The sequence below is a fragment of the Dipodomys merriami genome, unplaced genomic scaffold, assembly GCF_024711535.1.
Source record: "Dipodomys merriami isolate MVZ:Mamm:240054 unplaced genomic scaffold, mDipMer1.0.p SCAF_11, whole genome shotgun sequence".
Taxonomy (NCBI): domain Eukaryota; kingdom Metazoa; phylum Chordata; class Mammalia; order Rodentia; family Heteromyidae; genus Dipodomys; species Dipodomys merriami.
The window spans coordinates 14,204,460-14,228,293 of record NW_027202382.1 but is presented as its reverse complement, the minus strand read 5'-3'; the positions used below and the strand labels follow the sequence as shown (position 1 = coordinate 14,228,293).

General features: G+C 51.8%; 1 protein-coding gene across 4 annotated transcripts in view; it reads left to right on the top strand.

The window, feature by feature from the left end:
- The window catches only part of Cntfr (ciliary neurotrophic factor receptor), a 40,817-nt gene that overhangs the window by 4,784 nt on the left and 12,199 nt on the right, over positions 1–23,834 (top strand). For 3 of the 4 annotated variants that reach the window (XM_070005652.1, XM_070005647.1, XM_070005653.1), the window contains exons 2-4: positions 4,530–4,649; positions 18,289–18,373; positions 22,826–23,059. In XM_070005652.1, coding sequence (XP_069861753.1) covers positions 18,289–18,373; positions 22,826–23,059 — 319 coding nt within the window. In that variant the 5' untranslated portion in view covers positions 4,530–4,649. Of the gene's footprint in view, positions 1–4,529; positions 4,650–18,285; positions 18,374–22,825; positions 23,060–23,834 lie in introns of all 4 variants that reach the window. The other variant, XM_070005651.1, reaches the window with a different exon arrangement.

Genomic DNA, 23,834 nt, shown 5'->3' with positions numbered 1-23,834 from the left:
GAGGACTAGAAGGAGGAGCTAGAGTAGATGGGGTGGGAGGCGGGAGAGAAGAGTTCAACTCTGCTCTTGTGAGGAAACAGCTTCCAGAAGATGGAGGCAGGGACAACTCAAGTTAGACAGTGAGGGTGACTGTCAGCGCGAGGACCCATCTGGGGTTTAGGAAGGGACCAAAGAGTCCTCAGTTCTGCAAGAGAACAAAATATTCTCTTTCTCTCCCTCTTACACACACACACACACACACACACACACACACACACTTTCTCTCTCTTTCCTCTTCTCTCCTCCTCCTCCTTCTTTGTGCCAGTATGGGGCTTGAACTCAGGGGCCTTGTGCTTACTTGCTTGCCTGGTTGGTATCCTACTACTTGCATCACCTCCAGTCCAAGAGAACAGATTTCTGTAGGCCTAGGGCACCCCAACACCCTACTTACTCATTCCTCAACTAACACTCAGCAGGGTGCATAGTTGTCTGTGAGGTTGGTAGGCCCCCTCTCCCCTGATCCTGAGCCTGCCTTCTTCACCACTGACCTTTGATCTGGACACAGACCTGGTACAAAGTAGGAGGGCAGTGTTTGAGTGGGTAATATCCCTTTTCCCCTTCCATCAGACACAGTGCTCCATTTGGGCTGTGTCCTGAGTTCCCTGTACAGTGCATGGCAGGGAATAGATGCCGTGAAGAATGAATACAAGGAGAGAGGAGACTCAACGGCTCCTCTTGTACACCTCTGTTGGCTCAAAGGAGTCATGTTCAGGCTGGATACAAAAAAGATTTTTCCCTTCATGCAAGAAAGGAGTGCAAAGGATAGACAGACACCCTCTTCCTTGGGAAGGTCAGGGTGGGGGAAAAATGGCAGAGAAGTAACCGGATTCTGTGGCAGAAGATGGAGCTCATTCTGCCTTCTCATCAGCTTTAGAATTTTTCCGAAAGTGGGAAAACCTTCATTCCTCTGAGGTGGTGCGCGTGCCCCTCATTCTCTCTAAATCTTACTAAAGTGCAAGAACTCTGGGCCTTGGAGGCTGTGTAGCTGCTGAGGGCAGCATGGACTGTCTGGATTGGTTATTAATGTTGTCTGAGAACACAGGGTTCAGATCCTAAAAATACTCTATCCTGCCAAAACTCAAGAGTTGCTGGTGGGGGCTCATATAGCATTAGAGAGAGAGCAAAAGAGTGTGTGTGGAGCAGGGGGGGAGAGACATCCAGATTATATCTCTGGGAAGTACTGTGTGTGAGCCTGGGAAACTGAGGCAAGAATCGATGGGGAATGCACAGGAGACAGATTTTTATTTATATAGAGCAAAGATCGACAAAATTAGTGGTGCCAATTAGTCAAATTATGGCAATATTGAGGGTAATTGGTGATCATCCTACACTGCAGAAAATTTCCTTCTTAGAGAGTCTGGAGACACATCTGATACTAGACATAAAAATCAAGTAGTCGGTAGGAACCCTTTCAAGTCTAGCTTCAGTGTGTTCCAAATAAGTATGTGGCAAAGAAACCAAAATCTTCCTTAAGTGCTTTTTTCTGAGCCACTGCCCCATTCTAGCCTCTTCTTTACAGCTAGAATCCCAGTGAGGGCTTTCAGACCCTCTTCTGTAGACCTCCACCTTACTTCTGATCCCAGGCACCTCTTTTCCAAGAGAAGGGACTGCATGGTGGTCCTAAAATGCAAGAGGAGCCCAGCATCAGAGGGCAGATGCCATGTGACCTTGGCCCATGAGTTGACCTTTCTGGGCCCCTCCATGAAATCGAAGGATGGGGGGTGGCAGGGGGCTGAGCCCTGGCCCAGGCCTGCAGAGAAGGCGGTTTTGGCACCCATCCAGGCCCCTGACGTCAATGACTCTCCAAATAATGGAATCAATATTGGGGGGGGGCGTGAACCAGGCCCCAGCGATTAGAAACAGATCAGCACAAACCCGCAGCTGATTCTGATAGAGCTGGTTTGGAGCTCTAGGGTGGGAGGCCTGGAAGGGATGTAGACCTGAGGGGGTAAGGGAGGGGGGCCCCTCAGGAATGGGGAGGTGGAGCCATCCAGTGTCCAAAGTAGGGTCTTAGCCAAGGCAGACACCAGTCTGTCTGGGATTGATGTGATGGGGTAGAACGCCACCCCCCACCCCTTCCCACCCCCCTTCCAGTTCTGGTTCCATCCTCTTTTGAACCGGTGAGATTCCAAGGCTAGGTGGTTTGTACATGGAGATTTCTTTCAGCCAGTGAATGGTAAAGACGGGGCAATGGGAATTCATCTCCCTGCAGCCCAGGCCTGGGCCTGTAGGCCTTGTTAGGGGTTATACCCAGATAGGGGGAGAGGGTTTCGAGTGAGTCCTAAGTGAGATGGAGCCAAAGGGCATTTTCACTTCGTGTAGAGAAATGAATATCTGACCTCAGACTGGGAGCGTTACATCCAGTCAGCTCACATTCTCTGGGCCTCCTAGAAGGCAGCAGGTGAGAATGGAGTAGGTCATGGGGTCCATGGGGGGCTGGCCTGGCGGCAGCTGACAAAAAACACAGGAAGAAGGGCTGGGGGGAACTGCTGTAATTACGGAGCATTTATTATTAATCAGATGAAATTGCTGGAAGCAGCTGGTGTAATGTGCGTAGCAATACTGCATGCTTCCCCTCAACATGCACACACACACACACACACACACACACACACACACATGCCACACACACAGCCTGAGCCTGGCTTGTTTTCACAATTTTTTTTCCTTGTGAAGGTCAGATGGATCTATAGGGGTCTCTGTGTCTGTGCTTATTGCCTCTGCTTACCAAGTGTGTGTCTGTGTTTTCATGTCAGCCTGTAGCTTCTTCTACCTCTGTTGTCTCATTTTCCATCTACTTGTCATTCTTGGATTGATATGTGTCTTTGTCTTCTCTGTCTCCTGGCTTTGGGCCTGTGTCTTGATGTGTGTGCGTATCCCTCACTACTAGCCAGCCTGTTTCTTACATTGTTTTAGCTTTGAGCTCTCTTTTCCTGATTTGAAGTATCTGCATATCTGGGCAGGTTTCTCGTTGGTATGTGGTTAGCACCTAATCACCTTTGCTGATACATCTAGGACCTGTTGAAGAGCAGCGGAATCCTCAAGATTTCCTGGGGACTTGGAGAAGGCGAGGGGCCTGTTGAGTGGTCGGATTTTGTTGATGTGTTAAGATGCTACTGAGTTCAATGCTAGCTCATTTAGTTGTGTGACTTTGGGAAAACTGATTATCTCAGTGTCCTCATCTGTAAAATGGAAGCAGGATTACCTCTGAGGGAATGATTCAGTATAAAAATCTAAGTAAAGGGCTTATTACAATGGCTGACTTACAAAGGACCTGAATAATTACTACCTGTTGGGACTGGGGTATATCTCTATGGTAGAGTGCTTTCCTAGCACGGGTTTGGTCTCCAGCATGATTTTTAACATGATTTTTTTTAAAGCAATTCTTTTTTTTGGGGGGGGGGTCCGGTTGTGGGGCCTGAACTCTGGGCCTGGGCGCTGTCCCTCTGCTCTTCAGCTCAAGGCTAGCGCTCTACCACTTGAGCCACAGCACCACTTCCGGATGTTTTTCTTTTTGCTTATGTGGTGCTGAGGAATTGAACCCAGGGCCTCAGGCATGCAAGGCAAGCGCTCTACCACTGAGACACCTTCGCAGCCCTTAACATGATTTTTTTAACTTCTTTTGATTGTGGGACTTGAACTTTAGGGCCTGGTCACTGTCCCTGAGCTTTTTTGCTCAATGCTAGCACTCTATACTTGGAGCCACAGTGCCACTTCTGGTTTTCTGGTGGTTAATTGGAGATAAGACTCTCATACTGCCTGGGCTGGCTTTGAACTGTGACCCTCAGATCTCAGTCTCCTGAGTAGCTAGAATTACAGGTGTGAGCCACCAGCGCCCAGCTTGGGATTTTTTTCAGAAAATGCTGTCTGTTATTGGAAAGGCACTGTGCAGTGGGCAAAGTGCACTGTGAGTGCTCCAGGGGCAAATTGGTACTATGGAAGGCTTTGGAGTTAGCTCCGGATTGCAGTGTGGGCTCTAGGATTGATTTGGGCATGTTACTTCTTTGAATTTTAGTTTGTATGGCTTTCACATGGGCAGAATAGCAGAATCTACTTCATGAGGAAGTCAAAAGGATTAATTAAGATAACATATAACTTGCCTAACCGTCACGGCTCATGACAGATGCTCAGTAAGTCATAGTTGTGACAGGGAAAAGGATGTTATGATGGCGGATGTTGACGCCCTGCCTCTGACCCTGTCTCTCTGTGAGTGTGAGTGTGAGGAAGTGTGTGATATGGTGGTGCTTGACTCTGCAAACTGCTTGTGTGAGGATTTTGGATTGTATGCAAGGGGTGTCAGGCCACTGACTTCTAGCCTTTGACCTTGTGCTTCGAAACTGAAATGGGGGTGTGGGAAGGAATCTGTACCATCCTAACTTCTCTTCCACCTCAGCCTCCCCTTCTTGCAGTGGGTTTGTAAGCTTGGAATGAGTTGGATTAAGACCTGTGACTCCTCTGTGACCTCTGATGTGTGCCCTTTGCCCTTCTAGAATCCAGCCTTGTCACACCATCCTGCCTCCTTGTTTTGGAAGTCCTGGGACAACTTTGGGACTTTGGTCTGGAGGAGGAGGAGGAAGATTTTGATGTGTGTGGAGTGTGGTTGGTAGAAGGTAAGTGTGTAAGTGCTAGGGACCCAGGTAGATAGAACTGTCTCAGGGCACTGGCAGGTGCATTGGGGCTGTACATCTGGGGGCCCTGGGTGAAAGACTGAGAGATCTTTTCCCTCTGTTCCCTAGGCCATCCTCCTAAGATGTTGAGTTTAGTATGGCTGGAGGCTTTTCAGGCCTCTGTGCTAGGCCCAGAGAAAGGAAGAGACTTGCCCATGATAACACAGGCAAGGGCAAAGCCAGATCAGAAAACAGTTCTACACTGAAAGGGTGTGGAATCTCAGATGTGGGAATGTTTAGGTTTTGGAGCCTTTGGCTTTTCTCTCTGCCCTCCAGACATCTCTCTGGCTTGATTAAGGGAGCAGCTGGGCTTGAAGGAGGTGGAATGGCAGGTCGGAAGGTCCAGAATCTTCTGGGGCCAGCTGTGGGTCTGAGTCTGCCTCTCTGCCTCTCATTCAGTCCAGGCAAGGCCCCTGGATTGGCAGCCCCGGGGTGGGGGCATCCAAGGAATCGAAGCACTGGAGCGGAACGGAAGGGCCTATTGTCCAAAACCCGCCCGAGGCCCACAAAGGCCGGCTGGGCTTTTCATCTCGGCTCCCAAACAGACTGGCCATTTTCCCGGCCTGGGGTGGGAAGGTGGGGGCACTAGCCCTTTAGAACTAGGAGTGGGGTGTTGTTGAGTGTGGAGTGGGATACCCCAAATTGACACATGGCCTCAAAAGGAACTTAGATGGAGTCAGGGCCCTGGAGAGCAGGGAAGAACGGTTGGTTATAGAGAGCTGAGCTTTCTACCCCACAGTTCCCAGGGGACCCAAGGACTAGGAGTGAGGTATGTGCTAGCAGTTCAAATGGGATGCAACTAGGAAATAGATTTACAGAATGATAGATGAGATTAATTGGGGGTACACCTGGGAGCTGGCAGGCTTACTGGGAAAGTGGACTACTGAGCGATGAGGGCATGCAATCCTCCTCTCCCAAGTTGGGAACACAGTTAGGGAGCTAGGAGAGAGACTAGAAAAGAGGGAGGAGGGCTTACAGGAGAGAGTGAGTTTCCTGCAGCAAGAGGGACTGAGGCCAGACAGCAGGAAGGACTTCCTGCCAGTGAACAGTAGCTCAGATGCCCTGACCCTGTCCCTGGGGATCTTAGAGGATCTCAGAGAGCAGGGGAGCTGGAGACACCCCAGGGGCTCAGGCTGAGGCAGCTTCTGTGGGGGCCAAGGAGGAGGCCTAGGAGGGAGGACTTGGCAGTTTCATCTACCCTCCCCTAGCAGCACCTCCAGCACCACTTTCAAAACAGCTTTTTAATTTAACAAAGTGGATGAAAAACTGTTTTTGGAAATAAAAGCTATCTGCCGTCTCCCGGGCTAGCACTCAGCCCTTGCAGAGAGCCTCTCTTTGGGTTTCTCACTGCTGCCGGTGCCTCCTCTCCTCCCTCTCTGTCTCCTTTTGTGTTTGTGTCTGCTCCTTAGCCCCCCCACCCCCTTCCTTTTGGCCTCTCATCATCTTAGCCTCCGCAGGAGTTTCATCCTCTGTCTCTCCCTCATCTCGGTTCTCTGCATCTCCTCCTGTCTCTCCTCTCCCAGTCTCTCTCTTCCAGGGCATCTCTCTCCCTGATTTGTCTCTGTCTCCTTCCACCCCCCTCCTTCTCCCCCAACCCCAGCTCTAAATGGGTCTATTTAAAACGCCCGACGCTGCCAAGTCAGAAAAGCGTCTCCTGATAAAGCGCATTAGGCGGAGGGAGGGAGGAGGAGGGAGGAGGGAGCGGCAGGCGGACGGATTGATCCAAGCCCGTAACCCCATTAATCAGGCAGCGTGGATCCCCCCCCCCCCAGCTTCAGCCCCTTCGGAGCTAAAAGCCCCTTAAATATTTATCACCCCTCCCCCACGGGGTGAGGGGAGTGGCGTGTGGCCCTTCCCCTGAGCATCCCCAGCTGCCTGATGCCCCCCCCCCGTGTGAATGTGTGTGTGCCTGCTTGAGTGTGCATGTGCGCGTGCTCCTGTGTACATGGACTGGTGTGCATCCCCTACAGGCCTAGACCCCGCTGGTCACTTGTACCTCCACCATCTGTCCTGGCCTCTGGGGACCTCAGGAGTCCGGCTCTAGATATGAATGAGGTGTAGGAGACCCCTCCCCACCCCGTCCGTCGAGGGTTCTCACGTCTCCCCCTAAATGCAAAGGAACGGGAGGACGGGGTGGTTGGCCTTGGCGCCCTCACTCCCAGAAGTCCAGAAGGTGGATCTGTGTGCAGATTCTGCGCGATTCCCAGTGCAGGAAGTAATGCGTCCCCAGTCCCTTTCCTGAAGTGCTCCTCCGAGGTGGCTGACGCGCCCCCTCTCCTTCCCCCCCCCCCGTTCTTAGAGTGCTGGACTAGGGGGTGCGTCGGCGGGGGGGGCCTTCCTTACCCTCCGAGACGTGGGAAGGTGAGCTGGGCCCGCGGAGTGGGGGGAGGTCCCGGAGCGGGGACGCCGCGGTGCGGCACGCCGCGGCTCGGGACGCCCGGGGCAGCGGAGGGCAGCGCGACACCGCCGCGCGCCCGGGCTGGCCCCCGGCAACGGCGCCTCGGGCGAGGGGAGCGGGGCGGTGGCCCTGATCCCCCGGGGTGAGAGGAGGGGCCCAGCGGGAGCCCGGGGGTCCCTCCCCGCCCCTCCCCCAGCATCAAGTGCCACATCTCCTCCTGACTCAGACAATTAGATTCAGAAGATGACCTCACTGCGCGCCGTCCCTCGCCCGCTCCCGGCGCGCGCCGCGTCTCCCTCCTCCCGGCCCGCTCGCCCGCAGCCCCGCTGCCCGACCCGGCCCGCCGCCGGCTCCCGCGCTCGCCCGCTCCCTCGCGCGCCGGTTCGGCCCCCCAGCGCTCCCGGCCCGGCCCCCCGCCAGCCAGGATTCTCCAGTGTGGGGGGGTGGGAGGGGCCGCTCCGGCTCCCCCAGCCCGGCTGGGACGAACTTGGACCCCGGTCTGCAGCCCCGGGGACCCGATGCCCGCGGGCGGTACCCCTGGGGTTCCCGCACGGGGACCCCCGTCACCCCGCCGCCGCCGCCGCGGAGACGCCCCCGCCCGCGCCGGCCCGCCAGCCCGCCTCGGCGCTTCCCGCTCCCTCCCCGGCCCCCGCCCCCCGCGGCTGCTCGGCGCTCCCCCTGCCAAGCTGTCTCTCTTCTCTTCTCTTTCTCCCCCCCCCCCCGCCCCCCTGCCTCTGCAGCCGGTGGGAGGGACTGGGACTTCCTGAGGTCCCAGGGATGGGGCCGGGGCCCATTGGCTGCAGACGGACCAGGCCTGGGAGAGGGAAGGGGGCTCTGGCTGTGTCCATTGGCCTGGGGGAGGAGATCTCTGCCTGGGTGGGAGGGGGGACTACCGAGAGAGAGGCCCAGGGTGTAGGGGTGACATCTAGACAAGGGGATGAGCTCCTGATATCTTCCTTTTCTCACATCCTGTGGGCCTCTTGCCTAGTTTCATTTGATCCCCCGAAGCCTGGCTTCATTTGTCCACACCTCCTAGCTAACTTGAATCCCCATCGCTGGCTTTCATTTGGCTCTGCAGCCTATCTGGTTTGGGGGCCCTGTCACCTGGTATCCTTATACCCCACTGCCTGTTTTGTTGTTAGTTTGGTTTTGTTGTTGTTGATCGCACAACAGCTTTCTCCAAGACCCTATCATCTAGCTTGTATGGGAATGCTCAGCCTGCTTTTAGTTAGATTAGGTCGTGGTGTTTGCCTGTTTTGTCTGGCTTCCAGAGAACCGTATCAGGCTCCTTTTAGGATCGAGGCGTCAGGACCCCAGCTACACCTGGAGTGGCAAGCGGTAAGGTTGCCAATTGTTCCCCAGTTGGGGGCTGGCCAGTATAGCCTAGCTTCCATTCTGCCTGGACAGCGACTCAGCGTCCCCAGTGCCAGGTGTGTATGGCTGCAGGGTCCAAGATGCCTGAGGACTCTTGTCCGCAGTGATTTGTTAGGGGAGCACCATCTTGCCTGCTGCTGGACATCTGCTCCCCCCTCACAGTGATGACAGGGCTTTGGTGGGAGAAGAGCAGGACCTCATTTCCCTCCCTTTCCCTGCCCCTTCTGCATAGAAGGGCCTGACATGTAGGTGCCCTCCAGACAGTTACCAGCACAGAGAGGTTTCCACGAGGCCTAAAGCTATCCAGCATGAAGTTAGGCTGAGAGCTGTTACTTCTTATCCTGAAGAAGGGGCAAGAGGGGTAAGCAGAAAGGCCTGGGAAGCAGAGCCGGGGGAGGGTTCTGCCTCCTATGCTCCTACTGCTATCAGTGCTAGCATTTCTACTCTCCTGGGACCTCTTTACTACCCCCAGCCTCACCTGGATCTCCCCACACAGCCTAATGCTGTTGAAAGCAGGATTAGTGGAGGGGGAGCTGCCTGAGGAATCATTGCCTATTGTTTTACCTTGAGGAACCAACAAAATTTCTCCTTTCCCTTCCTGCCTTGAGCCATCTGGCTTTCTCCCTTTTCAGCACAGTGAGGCAACCTGAGGCTCCAGCAGGGTGTGACTGCCTGTGGATCTGTGTACTTCCCTTCGTGGTGTGAGGATGTGAGAGGCTCAGGGTGACTGGGAGGTTCTGGGTTTCTGGAAGTATATAATGGTGTCTGTGTGGAAGGTTGAATGTTGGGAGTTTGTGATGGTATCCATATGTGAAATCATGACTGTTTGGTGTGAGTGCGTATGTCTGACTATAATATGTGTGTGCACACAGACCAGTGTGTGTGAGGCAGTGGCACTGGTGTCCACGTGGGAGGCCATGATGGTGAACCAAATAGCAGAGTGTGTGAGCTGCCTGGGTGTGTCTGCAGAGCTCTGGCTGTATGGATGAGGAGGTGGGGGTGCTCTGAAGAGCACTGCTGGGTAGCAGTGAGAGTAATGTGTTTCCTCTTGGGTGAAGTGAGCATTGGGTCCTGTGTGACCTGCATCGATGGGGTGTGCACGAGCATGTGTGTGTGCATACTCATGCCTGTGTTTACCCATCAGGAACAGATTGCTCTGGCTTTCCCACTGTGAGGGAAGGGGGGAAGGGGAGGAAGGATGGCTTGCTCTTGCCCAGCAGACCAGAAGGTTCCTCAGAAATAGCCTGCAGGGTGCACATGCATGTTATCGTGGCAGAGAGAATGGAACAAAACATTTATTCCATGAAGATGGTCCAAGCTCTATCCCCTCACTCAAGTCTGGCTCCCTGGAAAGGCTGTATTTTTAGTTCTTTTTTGTTACAAACCCATGCTTCATATGTATTGGTGCTCCTGCCCCTTTGTGTGTGTGTGTGTGTGTGTGTGTGTGTGTGTGTGTGTGTATATGTGTGTGTGTGTACTCAAACTTGCACACATGAGTTTCTGTATGTTTCAAGGACGTTGTAGCAGAGATGGGAGAGGGAGATGCTGAGGCAAATAGGTTTTTGAACCATCCTCCAAGTCTGGAGAGCTGTTCTATTCATCCGCTGTCCACCCAAAGGACCCAGCCTTGCAGCCTCCTTCCTGCTCCTCTTTACCTACAATAGGTTCCATTTTGCCCCATGTTACCCCAACTAAGGGAAGAATCATCATACCATATTGCTCTTCCCATCCCCCACCTCCCAGAGAGTTCTTCCAGCTATCTAAGCTGCTACATCGGTAAGGGCAGCATCCCTCTCCCCCCACACTTGATCTGACTGGTAGGAGAGCCTTTCCTGGGTGGAGGGATCCTCCTAATTCTGCTCAAAGTCAGAAGAGACTCTGAACTGGGCTTGGGGAGTAGGGGATTTGGCACCTGTGCTTTAATTTCTATGAAGCTGTCCAGAGCCATGGGCCCAAAGCGAGGATATGAACTTGTGAGGGAGAGAATGATTTTTTTTAAAGGATAAAGCCCAGGCCTTCTACATGTAAAAGAGCTGTGTGTACACAGGCTGGTGTGCGTGCATGTACAATCCTATGCCTGGGTCACCACAGCTTGCAGAGCCCCAAGTAGGCCTCCACATGTGGGCACAGGCTGGTGGGACAGATTCCCATCTCTAGGACACCTTCCAGCTGCCCAGCCAGGCTCATCACAGGAGGGCCCCAACATGCACACACACACACACACACACACACACACACACACACACACACACACACACGTGCAGCAGGGCACGCACATGCTGAACTCAGGGTCCCTACGGTGCAAGAGGCTGGGGGTGGGGGCTTGAGCATTCAGAGTCCAGGCTGCTGCCAAAATCCATCGGAATCTTGTTGTCCCACCCCCCAGGCCCCCATCTCCGGCTGTGGAGGTCACAACAGCAGGTGCGGATACCCACCCCCCCAACTCACTCACATTGGGCCGCCTCCTTTTCCACAACTTCAGCCAGCGGCTGGAGCTGGGGGACCTCTGGCCCAGCCTCCCTCCTGGCCCCCCTCCCGCTGGCGCTCAGCTTCTCCTGCCCCTTTCTAGGAGGAGGAGGAGAAGGACTGGCTTCCATAGGGTACTTTCCCTAGAGCATTGAGGCTTTGCCCTTAATGAAGGGGGAATAGTAGTGAGAAGGGGGGTATGGTAGCTTGAATCCTGACCCCAGCCTCAGTTTCTGGATCCCATACCACTGTAAAGGTGGTAGTACCAAGAGCTGAGAGGAAGAGCAGGTTTGCGTTCAGAGAGGAGGGAAGGAGAAAGGGCCAGAGACTAGAATCAGAGTGACAAAGGAGATCACAAGGACTGTGGGCTTGTCTGTGGCCAGCCATCCTAAGCCCAAGAACTGGCCCCTGACCTGGACCCACATCCTCTTCCTAGTGGGGGGCCTGCAGGGCCAGCTGCCAGGGGCTAGGCTTTCCTCCTCAGCCTGGTTCCCTCCCCAGCCTCTGGGCTTCTCAGGCCTCTGCCCCCCTTCCCGCCCCACCCACGCTGTCCAGGCTGCCTAGGCCTGGTGGGATCTGGGGGCCTCCCAGCCTCAGCCCCTCCTCCTCCTCCTGGAGCTTCCTATCTGTCCGGTCTCTCCCAGGCTTCCTCTTGATAAAGCCAGGGCTCTTTCTCCCTGCCTACCATGTCTTTGTCCATCTTTGCCCCTGCTCTGCTTCTCATTTTCTTTCTCCATCTTCAAGTGTATGTCTCTCTTCCTGCCTCCATCCCAATTCCTCTGTAGTTTTGAAGCCAGCAAAGATCACCAGACATTTGGATGAGTTCCTTCATTCTGGGTCCTGATTTTACTCGCCTCTGGAATTGCTATGGGTAGAGGGGAAGAAGATGGGACCTCAAGGAAAAGGGTGCCCTTTTTCTTCATGTCATGGGATTGTAGAGTCGGGGTTGCTGGAGGAGACTAGAAGCTGTGAAGAGTCATTTCAACCCTGCCCTGGGCCAAAAGCCCTCCATCAGTTGAGTATGACTGATTCTACCCTCTTCCCCAGGAATGCTGGATGTCCTAACCAGTGACCTTCAAATCTCCATCCCCCATCTTAAAAGTAGACTGGTAACCTTGCTTTGGCTCACCACAGTGGCCTACCTGTTCGTTGTCTAGGCCAGATTGGGTCTACCTGATCCTCATATCAGGCTACCCAAAGCTCAGAACACATGACTTCAGATCAACACTTGAACATAGTGGTGCTGAGACCTAGCGAATGGTGGTCATACCCCTCACCCCAACCTGATTGTGGCAGGGACTCCCCAGGCTTGCTCTTGGTAAGCCCAAACTGCTGCTTACAATTCTACAGGATAAATTGAGGCTTTCCCAAACTCAGCTCTTGAGCCTTGTACAGGTTCTGCATTCAGTTGAGCAGAGGGTAAGGAGGGCACAGATAATTGGGACATTGCTGGGGCTGATAACAGGGAAAACCGGGCTGAGTATTGGTGGCTCATGCCAGTAATCCTAGCTACTCAAGAGGCTGAGATCTGAGGATCACCATTCAAAGCCAGCCCAGGCAGGAAAGTCCATGAGACTCTTATCTCCAATTAACCACTAGAAAACCAGAAGAGAGATCCTCCTAATTCTGCCCAAAGTGAGAAGAGACTCTGGACTTGACTTGGGGAGTAGGGGATTTGGAACCAGTGCTTTAGTTTCTATGAAGCTGTCCAGAGCCACGGGCCCACTTCTGAGGGAGAGGATGATTTTTTTGAAGGAGAAAGCCCAGGCCTTCTACATATAAAAGGGCTGTGTGTACACAAGCTGATGTGTTTGTTGTAGAGCACTAACCTTGAGCAGCAAAAGCTCATGGACAGTACCCAGGCTGAGTTCAAGCCCCAGGACTGACAAAGAGAGAGGCGAGGGGGGGGGGAAAGGGGGGAGAGGGAGAGGGAGAGGGAGAATTGAGTTCTGTATCCTGAACCAGACTCTAAGATTTGGTGATTGATCTAATATCTATCAATATGGCTTGTAGTGTTGCTAATGGTAGTGTCAGCCTCCATGGGAGTCAGTATTGTTGTGGACTGGACCAGTGTCATTCTGTGTGTTATGGAGTCTATCAACATCCTTGAGTCATTGTGTCACTGTTATTCTGTGTGACTGTCAGTCTCATTGAATCTTTCACCTGAAGTTCCTTTCACTACAACTGTGACATTCTCAACAGGCATCGTTACCCTGTTGGTATCACTGTATGTGACTGTCAATCATTGCATCATTTCTTGTTATCCTGGTGATTGTCAACAGTGCTATTGTATAATTTTCACTGAGTGTTGTCACCACGTAATAGTGTCTTTGTGACATAATGGCAGTAATTTGTGGTCCCAGGATTTGTCTTAAATAATGATAACAGTGGAGCTCCATGTTGGAATCAGTGCTGGACCCTTACTCTGTTGGGCACTAGGTTCCCTTCTTGCTGGTGGGGTGTCCTCCATTCCCTCCTCATTCTGGGGCTGACCTCTTCAAGGGGCTTTCTTGGAGCATGCCATCTGCATAGCCCTATGTGGGATCCTATAGCATTTTTCACCCAAACTTATCCCAGAGTCCTGGGGTGTGGACTTGGAAAATTCCTGGGACTGCCCTGGGATGGAAGCCTGAGGTGAACCAGGGTAGGGCAGTTGCATGTGTGGTATTTTTTGTTGTTTTAGTGTGTGTGTGTGTGTGTGTGTGTGTGTGTTTGTGTGTGTATGTGTGTGTGTGTGCGTGTGTGTATGTGTTTATGCCAGTATGGGTCTTGAACTCAGGGCCTGGGTGCTATCCTTTAGCTTTTTCCACTTAAGGCTGGTAATCTACCATTTAAACCACAGATCTGCTTACAGATTGCTTGCTTGCTTGATCTCTCTCTCTCTCTCTCTCTCTCTCTCTCTCTCTCTCTCTCTCTCTCATTCTTCCATTCTTCTATTCCTCCTTCCTTCTTTCATGCCAGTCCTAAGGCTTAAACTCAGGGCCTGGGAGCTGTCCCTGAGCTTTTGTGCTCAAGGCTAGCTCTCTATCACTTGATAGCTCTCTATCTGCCTTTTTTGGTGGTTAGTTGAAGATTAAGAATCTTACGGGCTGAGCACTGGTGGCTCACGCTTATAATCCTAGCTACTCAGGAGGCTGAGCTCTGAGGATTATGGCTCAAAGCCTGCTCAGGCAGGAAAGTCTGTGAGACTCTTATTTCCAATTAACCACCAGAAAATCAGAAGTGGTGCTGTGGCTTAAAGTGGTAGATCACTAGTCTTGGGCAGAGCTGAGGAATAGAGCCCAGGCCCAGAGCTTAAGTCCCACAACTGACCCCCCCACCCCCGCAAAAAAAAAAAAAAAAAAAAAAAAAAAAGAATCTTATAGGCTTTTCTGCCTGGGCTGATTTTGAACTGGGATCCTCAGATCTCAGCCTCCTGAGTTGGTAAGATTACAGGGTGATCACCAGCACCCCTTACAGTGGCATGTTTTGGATGAATGGGTCCAGCTAGGACTCTAAGGAAAGCAGGGAATGAAACTGCCTTAGTACTTTCAGGTCCTCAGAGGATGCAGGATAGGGACAAGGTTTCAGTCTCTCTCTCTGTCCCTCTCTGTCTCTCTGTCTCTGTCTCTGTCTCTGTCTGTCTCTCTCTCTCTCCTGGTCCTGGCTTGAACTAAGGGCCTGGACACTGTCCCTGAGCTTTTTTTGCTCAAGGCTAGAGCTCTACCACTTGAGCCACATCTCCACTTCCAGCTTTTGGGTGGTTCATTGGAGATAAGACTCTCATGGACTTTCCTGCTCTGGTTTGCTTTGACCTCAATCCGCAGATCTCAGCCTCATGAGTAGCTAGAATTACAGGCATGAGCCACTGGATCCTGGCTCAGTTTACTTTTATCCCCTGGGGCTGTGCTCCTAGATCCCTAAAAATCCCTCTAGCCCTAGATGGGCCCCACATCAGTTCTTGATGCACTGACCATCTCTCTCTCTCCAGCTAGAGGAGCTGAGTGGGCTTCCTCAGATGCTTTGAGGGTGGACAGAGACCCTTTGGCTCTCTCTCCTCCCTCTGGAATGCCTGACATCCTTCATATGCCTCGTCTTCTTCCCTGCATCTATTCTTCCATTTCTGTCTCTGTTGCTCCTGGTCCCTCTGGGTCTCTACTCAGCGCTCTACCCCTCTCTCTGCTCCCCTCACTTTTGCCCAGGCTCTCTGCCTTTTCTGGGTGCCCTGACCTGCAGTGTCTGTCTTGGTACCCCACCCCCACTCTGCAGCTCTAGCTTGCTCTCAGCAGCGCGTCTCCTGTGGCTGCAGCCCTGTTGGCCCAGGGCCCGGCCCTTACAGTAACTCATCGGGCTGATGGAGGCGACTTTGATGAAGAAGCTACCCCTCCCCCACAGAAGCCTGAGTTGAGTGTGTGTGTGTGTGTGTGTGTGTGTGTGTGTGTGTGTGTACAAGTCCATGGGGGTATTGCTGTGTACATGCCTGGCCATCTTTCCCCTCTAACCTGGCTGAGACCCAGAAGGCTCAGGGAGCAGAGGCTCTGCCTTTCTCTTCTGGCACTTCCATCCTGTCAGCTAACCTTCATCCACACTGCCGGCTTGTCTGCTGTCTAAGCACTGGTTCATGCTTCTATATGGTGGACAATGAACTTGGCCTGTTGGTGGCAGGTGTTCCTCATTGTGAGGAGAAAGGCATGGGCAGATGGTGGAGATTGAAGGGGAAGGAAGGTCTGAGGGCTACTGGCAAGGGCTGAGGTGCAGAAGCAGGTAAGTTCTCTAGAACCAGCTCTGAATTCAGAGCTTCCTAGCTTGCTGCTGTATGACTTTGATTGTTGTCTTAAATTCCAAGGCCTGAAGAGTAGCTAAAGATGGGGAGTGGCTGAGGATCAGAAGGAGTTAGACTAACTGGTACTTAAGGCCTCAGGAGTCACTTAAGCAGGAATAGTGTCCAAGGCCACATGGGCAGAGGGATGATTCCCCTCCCCAGAAGAGAGACAGAGCATCTGAACTGTGACCATGTGAACAAGCAGGTTCATAGAACCTTCTAGACTTTTCCTGGGATGGGTAGAGAGTAGCCAAGGGCAGCGGGGAACCTTTTCCCCTTCTCCCCTTCTTCTCTCAGCAAGTTTGATTTATTCTGCCCTCCAACTCAACTGCTACAGGTTGATGCCCACCTTAATCTCCCCACCGCTATATCCTTGTCTGTACTGACTCTAGCTTTTATCTGCAGTTTGTGTCTCTGGCACTTTCTCAGGGTGTATCTGGCAGTGTGTCTCTGTCAATTACTCTGGCCGTGGGTCTGGCTGTCTTTTTTCCTGGCAGTATTTCTAATGGTGCCTCTGATTGTTTTGCTGAGAGTGTCTCTGTCAGGGTGTTTGGCTGTGTGTCTGATGGTGTCTCTGGCAATGTTTTTAGTGGTGTAGATACTTCCTGACTGAGCATCTGGCTGTGGTTCTGGCTTTTTCTGTAGCTGTTTGTCTGGGTGTATGCCTGTGTCTCTCAGTTCCTCTGGTATTTCTCTGCTTGTATGTCAGACAGTTTCCCTGGAACTGTTTCTGACAGTATCTCTAGCTCTTTGGCTGTGTCGCTGATGGCTTCTTTGCCTGTTTTCCTTGCTTGTCCTCTGGATGTATCTGCTCAGGTATGGCTGTGTTTTACAGTGTTTCTGGCAATTCCTTTTATTGTATTGACTGTTCTCTGACCATTTCTCCAGTTATCTGGGTATACCTACTTTTGTCTGATGATTTCCTCTAACAGCCCTAATATGTGTGTGAGGCAGTGTCTCTGGCTAGTATCTTTTCTCTGAGGCTGACTGTATCTGACTGGGAACCTGGTTAGATTATCTAGTAGTGTCCCTTGTTTCTGTATCTCTGTTTCTGTGTGATTGACAATCCCTCTCTTTCTCTCCTCCACTGGGGAGGAAAAGTTGTCATTTGGGGCAATTTCTGTAGGAAATAGTTGCTTCCTTGCTCTCGGGTATGAGTGTATGCTAGATCAGGAGTGGGAGCAGTAATACCCTCCCAGGAGGCATGATTCCATACGGTGGCCCCTGAACCCCTTCTGGCTTCATGGGAATGCATCCTCGGGGCACTATGTACTTGCATGGATGCAGATAGACACTAATATACCTCTGCTAGTGGGAGTACCAGGCTACTGGGGAGCATGTAGCTAGGGTGAAGAAGGGCCTGAGGTCCCTGATAAGGACTGAACGTATAAAAACACCTCTGTTTTCTCTTGCACAATAAAGCAAAAACCACATCTAACCTGGCTCATGTGCCACTGCCCGGGTGCTCTGTGTTTTTCTTAACACAGTGGCCAGGCTCCCAACAGGATGGCTAGGGACTAACAAGAGATCCAAGGAGCTCCTGAGCATCCAGGTTTCAGGTTTTATCCCCATGGGCACAGCAGGGGACCTTACATTCAAGGCAATTTAGAGAAGTACAGACCTCCAAATAAAACATTACTATTGCATAGAAATGGAGGGACAAAGGGTGAAAAACACAGCAGTGGCACTCATGAGACACTGTTGAAAATGAACTATACAACATGTGGGTAGGAGGGAAAAACTGGGAAAGAGCAAGGAAAGAGGTGACATTGTCCAAAAAGAAATGGACTCTTTACCTGACTTATGTAACTGCAACCCCTCTGTACATTACCTTTATAATAACAATAAAAAAGGAACAACAACAACAAAAACCCATTACTCTTGCACTGGTGACATGCCTATAATCCTAGCTAGTCAGGAGGATGAGATCTAAAGATTATAGTTAAAGCCAGCCCAGGCAGTAAAGGTCTGTGAGACCCTTATCTCCAATTAACCACCTAAAAAAAAAAAAAAATCAAAAGTGGAATTGTGGCTCAAAGTGGTAGAGTATTAGCTTTGAGCAAAAAAAAAAACAAAAAACTCAGGGACAGTGCACAGGCCCTGAGTTCAACCCTAAGACCAACAAAAAATAAATTAAAAAAAATATTCTTTCATTTTGTAATGTTCATAGCTAACTAGCCAGCCTCACCAGTAAAGTGTATATGTGTGACAGAGAAAGAGAGAGATTAGAAAAATGGCCCTGGCATTACCAATATTCTATTAGTCATCTGTGGTTGACCCTCTACAGCTAGAAGTCTTATTGAACAACAAACCACTACAGGTTTTCTATTATCTTAGGTAACGTTTGCCTACAGATGCCAATAATGTTGTTTTCCATTGCTTGGAAGAGGATCCTGAGCCCCTATTAAGAAGGGCATTTGGGGTCAAGATGTCCTGACCCCAAATGGACTGGGATTTCCCAGTCTTGCCTGAGAACAGGGGGCTCCCCAGGAGGTTCCTGCTTGGGCTGATGCTGCCTCTTCCCTCATTGTTTCTTCCAGCAGATGGCTGCTCCTGTCCCGTGGGCCTGCTGTGCTGTACTTGCTGCTGCTGCTGCTGTTGTCTACACCCAGAGACACAGTCCACAGGGTGAGTAATTGGGAGGAGCTGGGTGTGAATCCTCATTGGCATAGCTGCACACTGATACTACCCAAGAGTCACATTGGCACTCAGTGGCATTGTCACCCCTGGGAACCCTGAGGGAGATGTCATGTGACATTGATATGCAGGGTGACCCATGGATATCTCATAGACACAGCCTTCCACAGTTACGCCTGGGAGGTCACATGCTACTCAGACCTCTAGCTTGAAATGTTCTGTCTCTGTTTTCACTAGGGAGGATTAAGGTTGGGAATGGGTGGGGTAGGAGCTGGGAGTAGAGCTAGGGGCAGTGCTCTAGTGCAGTTTTTGAGCAAAAGGGGATATCTCCTTCAGGAGATATGTGGGGGGGGGTGCAATTTGGGGCACTGATAAGAGGCCATGGGCAAGCCTACTGGTCACATTCTACCCTCAGTCTTGTCCTAGAGGAAGATGGGAACAGAGCTGGTGGGACAGGCAGGGGAACAGATGGGAAAGGGCTGTTGGTATCCTAAGGATGAGATGCGGTTATCCAGAATGATGGGAGGACAGAGGGACTGCTCAGGGCCAGGACTATGGACCGCCTTACTGTTCTTCTTTTACTTTTTTTTTTTTTTTTTTTTTGGGTCCGGTCGTGGGGCCTGAGCTCTGGGCCTGGGCGCTGTCCCTCAGCTCTTCAGCTCAAGGCTAGCGCTCTACCACTTGAGCCATAGCACCACTTCCGGCTTTTTTCTTTTTGCTTATGTGGTGCTGAGGAATCGAACCCAGGGCCTTAGGCATGCAAGGCAAGCGCTCTACCACTGAGCCACCTTCCCAGCCCTTCTTTTACCTTTTTTGTCCAGTGAAGTCTGAGTCTTTCCCACAGCCCATAAGACAAGGAACTGGCCCCCTGCTGGGGAAACATGGGCCCTCTTCACATCAGTCCCTCTACTACATTTGAGGTAGCACAACCATGCCATAGGTCTGAACTTGCTTCAAGCTCCTTCAGGGTCCCCTTTGGGGAAAGTGTCAAAGACAAAGGGACTTTCCCAAGTCCACTTTGGCTGAGATGGGTAGAAACAGGGAAGGAAGGGGGCATCTCCAGGGCTCAGGTATAGAGAGGGCCCTGATAGTTGAGCTCTGCCATCCTTCCAAGCTCCAGGTGTCAGAGGGTAAGAGGTGAATGCTTCTATTGCTTCTTTCTTATGAGACCACAAGGAGGCCCAGAGAGAACCTAGGTGGACCTAGGGATGCTGACTGGACCTGTCCAGGCCCTACCGGTGGTTTCTACTATTGTGTGCAAAGGTCTCTACCTATGCATAGAGGGCTGCACATGGCCAAGGCTCTGGCATAAACCCACATCTCTGAGTGTATGAGACTGTTCACTTGTGCATGTAAGGGCATGTCCCTGCTCAAGGTGGTGTCTCTGTATGGCTGTATCCTTGTTGGCCTATGCCCACATGTGTGACATTGCCTGTATGGACAACCATACTCTTTTAGGGCTGTATTCTTGTGTTTGAAGCTGTACTCCACATGTGATAGCTTCTGTTTATCTTTGTGTGTTTGTGTCCCTGCTAAACTACATCCCTGTGTAACTTCCTGTCCTCACCAGGTGTAACTGTGCCTCTGGGTGGCAGTGGCCTCCTAATGCATACATGTCATTGTGTGTCGGGTGTTACCATCCCTGAAGTCTGGTCCAATGCCCTTAGTGCCTGAATGAATGTATGATTGTAACCTTGTCGATGGATGATTGTCCCATGTGTGCGTCTTCTTTGTGGGCAACAGTATTCATCCTGTGTATGTGGTGTGAAGTGCTTAGGATGCCCTGGGGGGGCTGTTTCCGGCATGTGGTCCCCATGTGAGCCTGTGCTCACAGGTGTGAGGGGAGCCGTCAGCTCTGTCCCTCTGTGTTCTTCATGTCTATGACCTCATCCTGTCTCTGTCTCTCATCCTGGCTTCTAACAACCTTTTCACAGCTGATTCCTTTGGAGCATTTGTCACCATGTCAGGGCCAAGAACCCCATCCTCCCCCTGCTGCTTGATTTAATTTCTGAAATGGACAGCACATCAGTAGGGGCACCCAAGGGGCGGGAGGAGAGCTGTCCAGAAACAAAGGATTAAACCACAGCCCTCTTTGAAGCTGTTGTATGGCTGTGTGTATTTCCATTGTTGTGTTATTGAAGCTGTTGTGATCATCATGTCATGTTGTCCCTTCTGCTTCTGCATTATGGCTTGTAGTTTTCTTTGTCGTTGTGTTGTCTTTTTTTCCCCTTCCTGTCCTATCCTTCTATCTTTGGATTGTCATTGTTGTATGGTTGTGTTTCTGTTTCTTTTGTGAGACAAAGCATGTTATTCCAATACTGTTGTATTTGTTGTGTTGTTGGTTTGCTAATTCCTCATCTGTGGCTGTACCTGTCTCCCAGTAAAGGGCCATACTGAGTCCGTGTTAGTTCTGAGCCGTTGTTGGTCAGTGTTGATGTGTTGCCTATGGACCCTGATGGCCACACCCCCTCCTCAACGGTCAGTTTTCAGCTTCTTCCTTAGGCAGCTGGATGCAAAGTCTCTGTGGGGGGGTTGCAGAGAGGGGCTTGGCATGTTTCCTGGAAGCTCCAGGTTTTTGGAAGGGAGACTGGAAGGGGGCTCAGTGGCCGGAGCTTGTGTATTGGTGGGGGGGGGAGGGAATGACTCGATGGCCTGAGTCTTGGACACTGGGCCTCTTGGTCAGGGGGAGGCCCCATTCAGCCTCACAGCTGTGGCCTCCAAGGCCCCCAGCCACCGCCCTTCCGCCCCGTTCATCCTCTGTTCGGCTTGTCCCAAGCTCCACAGACAAGTGGTCAGGGCTGGCTGGGTTTCCTGCTTCCCTCTCCTCTGACAGGGACAGAGAGGCTCAGAGAGGGGCAAGGCAGAGACAGGCAGAGAGGGAGAAAGACACTGGAGACACGGAGACCCTGGCTCAGGAAGGATGACAGAGGCAGCAGATAGGGACAGATGTTCCAGCACAGAGCAAAGCAGCCCTGGGGAGGGGGTTGGACTGAGGGGGAGGGGCAGCTGAGGGGCTCAGGGGATCACTGCCCCCCCCCAGTCCTGGTGGTGTTAACAAGTCTAATTAAGAGGCCACTGGCCCAACTTAATTGGCTCGTTAACAGGAATTGCCTCTGAAAATCCCCCAACTCAGCGGGGTGGCTCTCTGGAGGGGAGATGTGAGCGAGTGTTAACGAGGGATCCCGCAGCCCCCCTTACTGCCCCTTCCCTCTCCCTTTTCCCCTCCCACCCTCACTCCACAGATCTGGCTGGGATGAGGGAAGCATCTGTCCTTCCAGGCTCAGGGGGCAGGATGAGAAATGCGCGTGGTGTGTGTGTGTGTGTGTGTGTGTGTGTGTGTGTGTGTGTGTGTGTGTGTGTGTGTGTGTGTGTGTGTGTGTGTGTGTGTGTGTGTGTGTGTGTGTGTGTGTGTGTGTGTGTGTGTGTGTGTGTGTGTGTGTGTGGTAGGGGGTGTCCTTAGATGACGATTTCACTGGCTCTTCATGCCTCCCTCATGGCGGCGGCTGGTGGATCTGCCTCTCTGACTTGTTCTGTCCCACTCACTGCTGCCTCCCCCACTGGCGCTGCCTCTGGACAGGTGCTCCCTTCCACTCTTCTGTCTCCAGTCTCCTGGGCTCAGTCCATCACGCCTGGGTTGCTGAGGCCAGGGCTGAGGTTTGCTTTGGCTCTGACAGGCCCCTCCTGGGGGCAGGAGAGGAATGGTCAGAGCATTCATTCAGTCCCAGCCTCCTAACCCCCGAAGTAGTTCTTGCCTTGCAGAGTTGACAGCTGCCAGGAGTTCCCTAGGGCTCACTTTAAGGCCTGCCCTGTCTCCCTTCATCCCAACTCTTGCAGAGAGTGAGAAGGGTTTGGGCAGAATTGAGTTGAGGTGACGGTGAAAGAGATAGACAGTCAGACGGACAGTGAGTGGCACCCCTCAGCACCAACTTGCCTAAGTAACATGTCAGTGGCTGGGGCTAGCTTGTTAGTAGCAAGAGGATCATAGGAATCAGGAAACTTTCTGAAGAATTCAGGGACTGGGTAGACCCAGGTTGGAGGGGAACTGGATTTTCACTGGAGACTAGATCCTTCCAACCTCTCTCTCTCTCTCTCTCTCTCTCTCTCTCTCTCTCTCTCTCTCTCTCTCTCTCTCTCTCTCTCTCTCTCTCTATCCTCCCCCTCTCTATCTCCCTCTCCCTTCTCTCTCTCTCTCTCACACACAGCCCCCTTATACATGTACACACATACAAAAATGAAAACACTCATACCTACATACTTGCACAGCTACAGAGTTTTGCATAAGCCCACCTTCATAGGCTTATGGACACTCACATGGTCAGCCACAGAACATCTCTGTGACTCTCACTTATGCCCCTCACAGAGCTCATCTACACACTTTCATCAGGGGTTGCTAGGCAGAGCTCTGACTTGTAAATTTTGTCCTGTGCCCCCGTACCCCTTCAGAGACACCCCATGTACAATATGAGCGACTGGGCTCAGATGTGACACTGCCCTGTGGAACAGCAAACTGGGATGCAGCTGTGACATGGCGGGTGAATGGGACGGATTTGACCCCTGACCTGCTCAACGGCTCTCAGCTGGTGCTCCGTGGCCTGGAACTGGGCCACAGTGGTCTCTATGCCTGCTTCCACCGTGACTCCTGGCACCTGCACCACCAAGTCCTGCTACATGTGGGCTGTAAGTGTTGCCCCTGACCCCTTTACCCCTTTTATGACCTCTCAACTTCCTCCACACCCAGACCTCTAGATCAAATTAAGTTCTCTTTTGAGTACGAGGCAGGGGAGGAAAAGAGGATGTGCTTCGTTGGGATCTGAGTTTTGCTAGAATAACCAAAGATGAGAATTTGTAGGCAAACAGTTTATTTGACAGGCGATGAAAACTCCATAAAGGAATGGGAAAGTTATTAGAAAAAAGAAGCTAAGCTAGCCAGTAATGCATGAGTTATTAAGATGATGTTCCTTGACAGCTAGAGGTATTTTTGAAGGAGTTCTGGGTACAGAGAAGGAAGACTTACTTCAGAGGCATAAAGGAGCTGGAATTTTTGTATGTTCATTCCTGCCATTATTTGTGGAAGGGTTCTCCTGACATGGGAGGGAGGTGGTGTCTTAATTCCCCAGAATTTTTGGCCTGATACCACAGCAGGCAAAGCAGGCCTTGGTGACTGGAGAAAGCTGTTAGATAAACTGGGCACCAGTGACTCACTTCTGTAATCCTAGCTACTCAAGAGGCTGAGATATGAGGATCACTGTTTAAACCTAACCCAGGCAGGAAAGTTTGTGAGACTCTTCAATCAACCACCAGAAAAATGGAAATAGAACTGTGGCTCAAAGTAATAGAGTGCTAGCCTTGAGGGACAGAGCTTAGGGATAGCGTCCAGGCCCTGAGGTCAAGCTTCTTGATAGAACAAAGAAAAAAGAAAGAAAGAAAGCTCTTAGGCAAATTACTGCAGAAG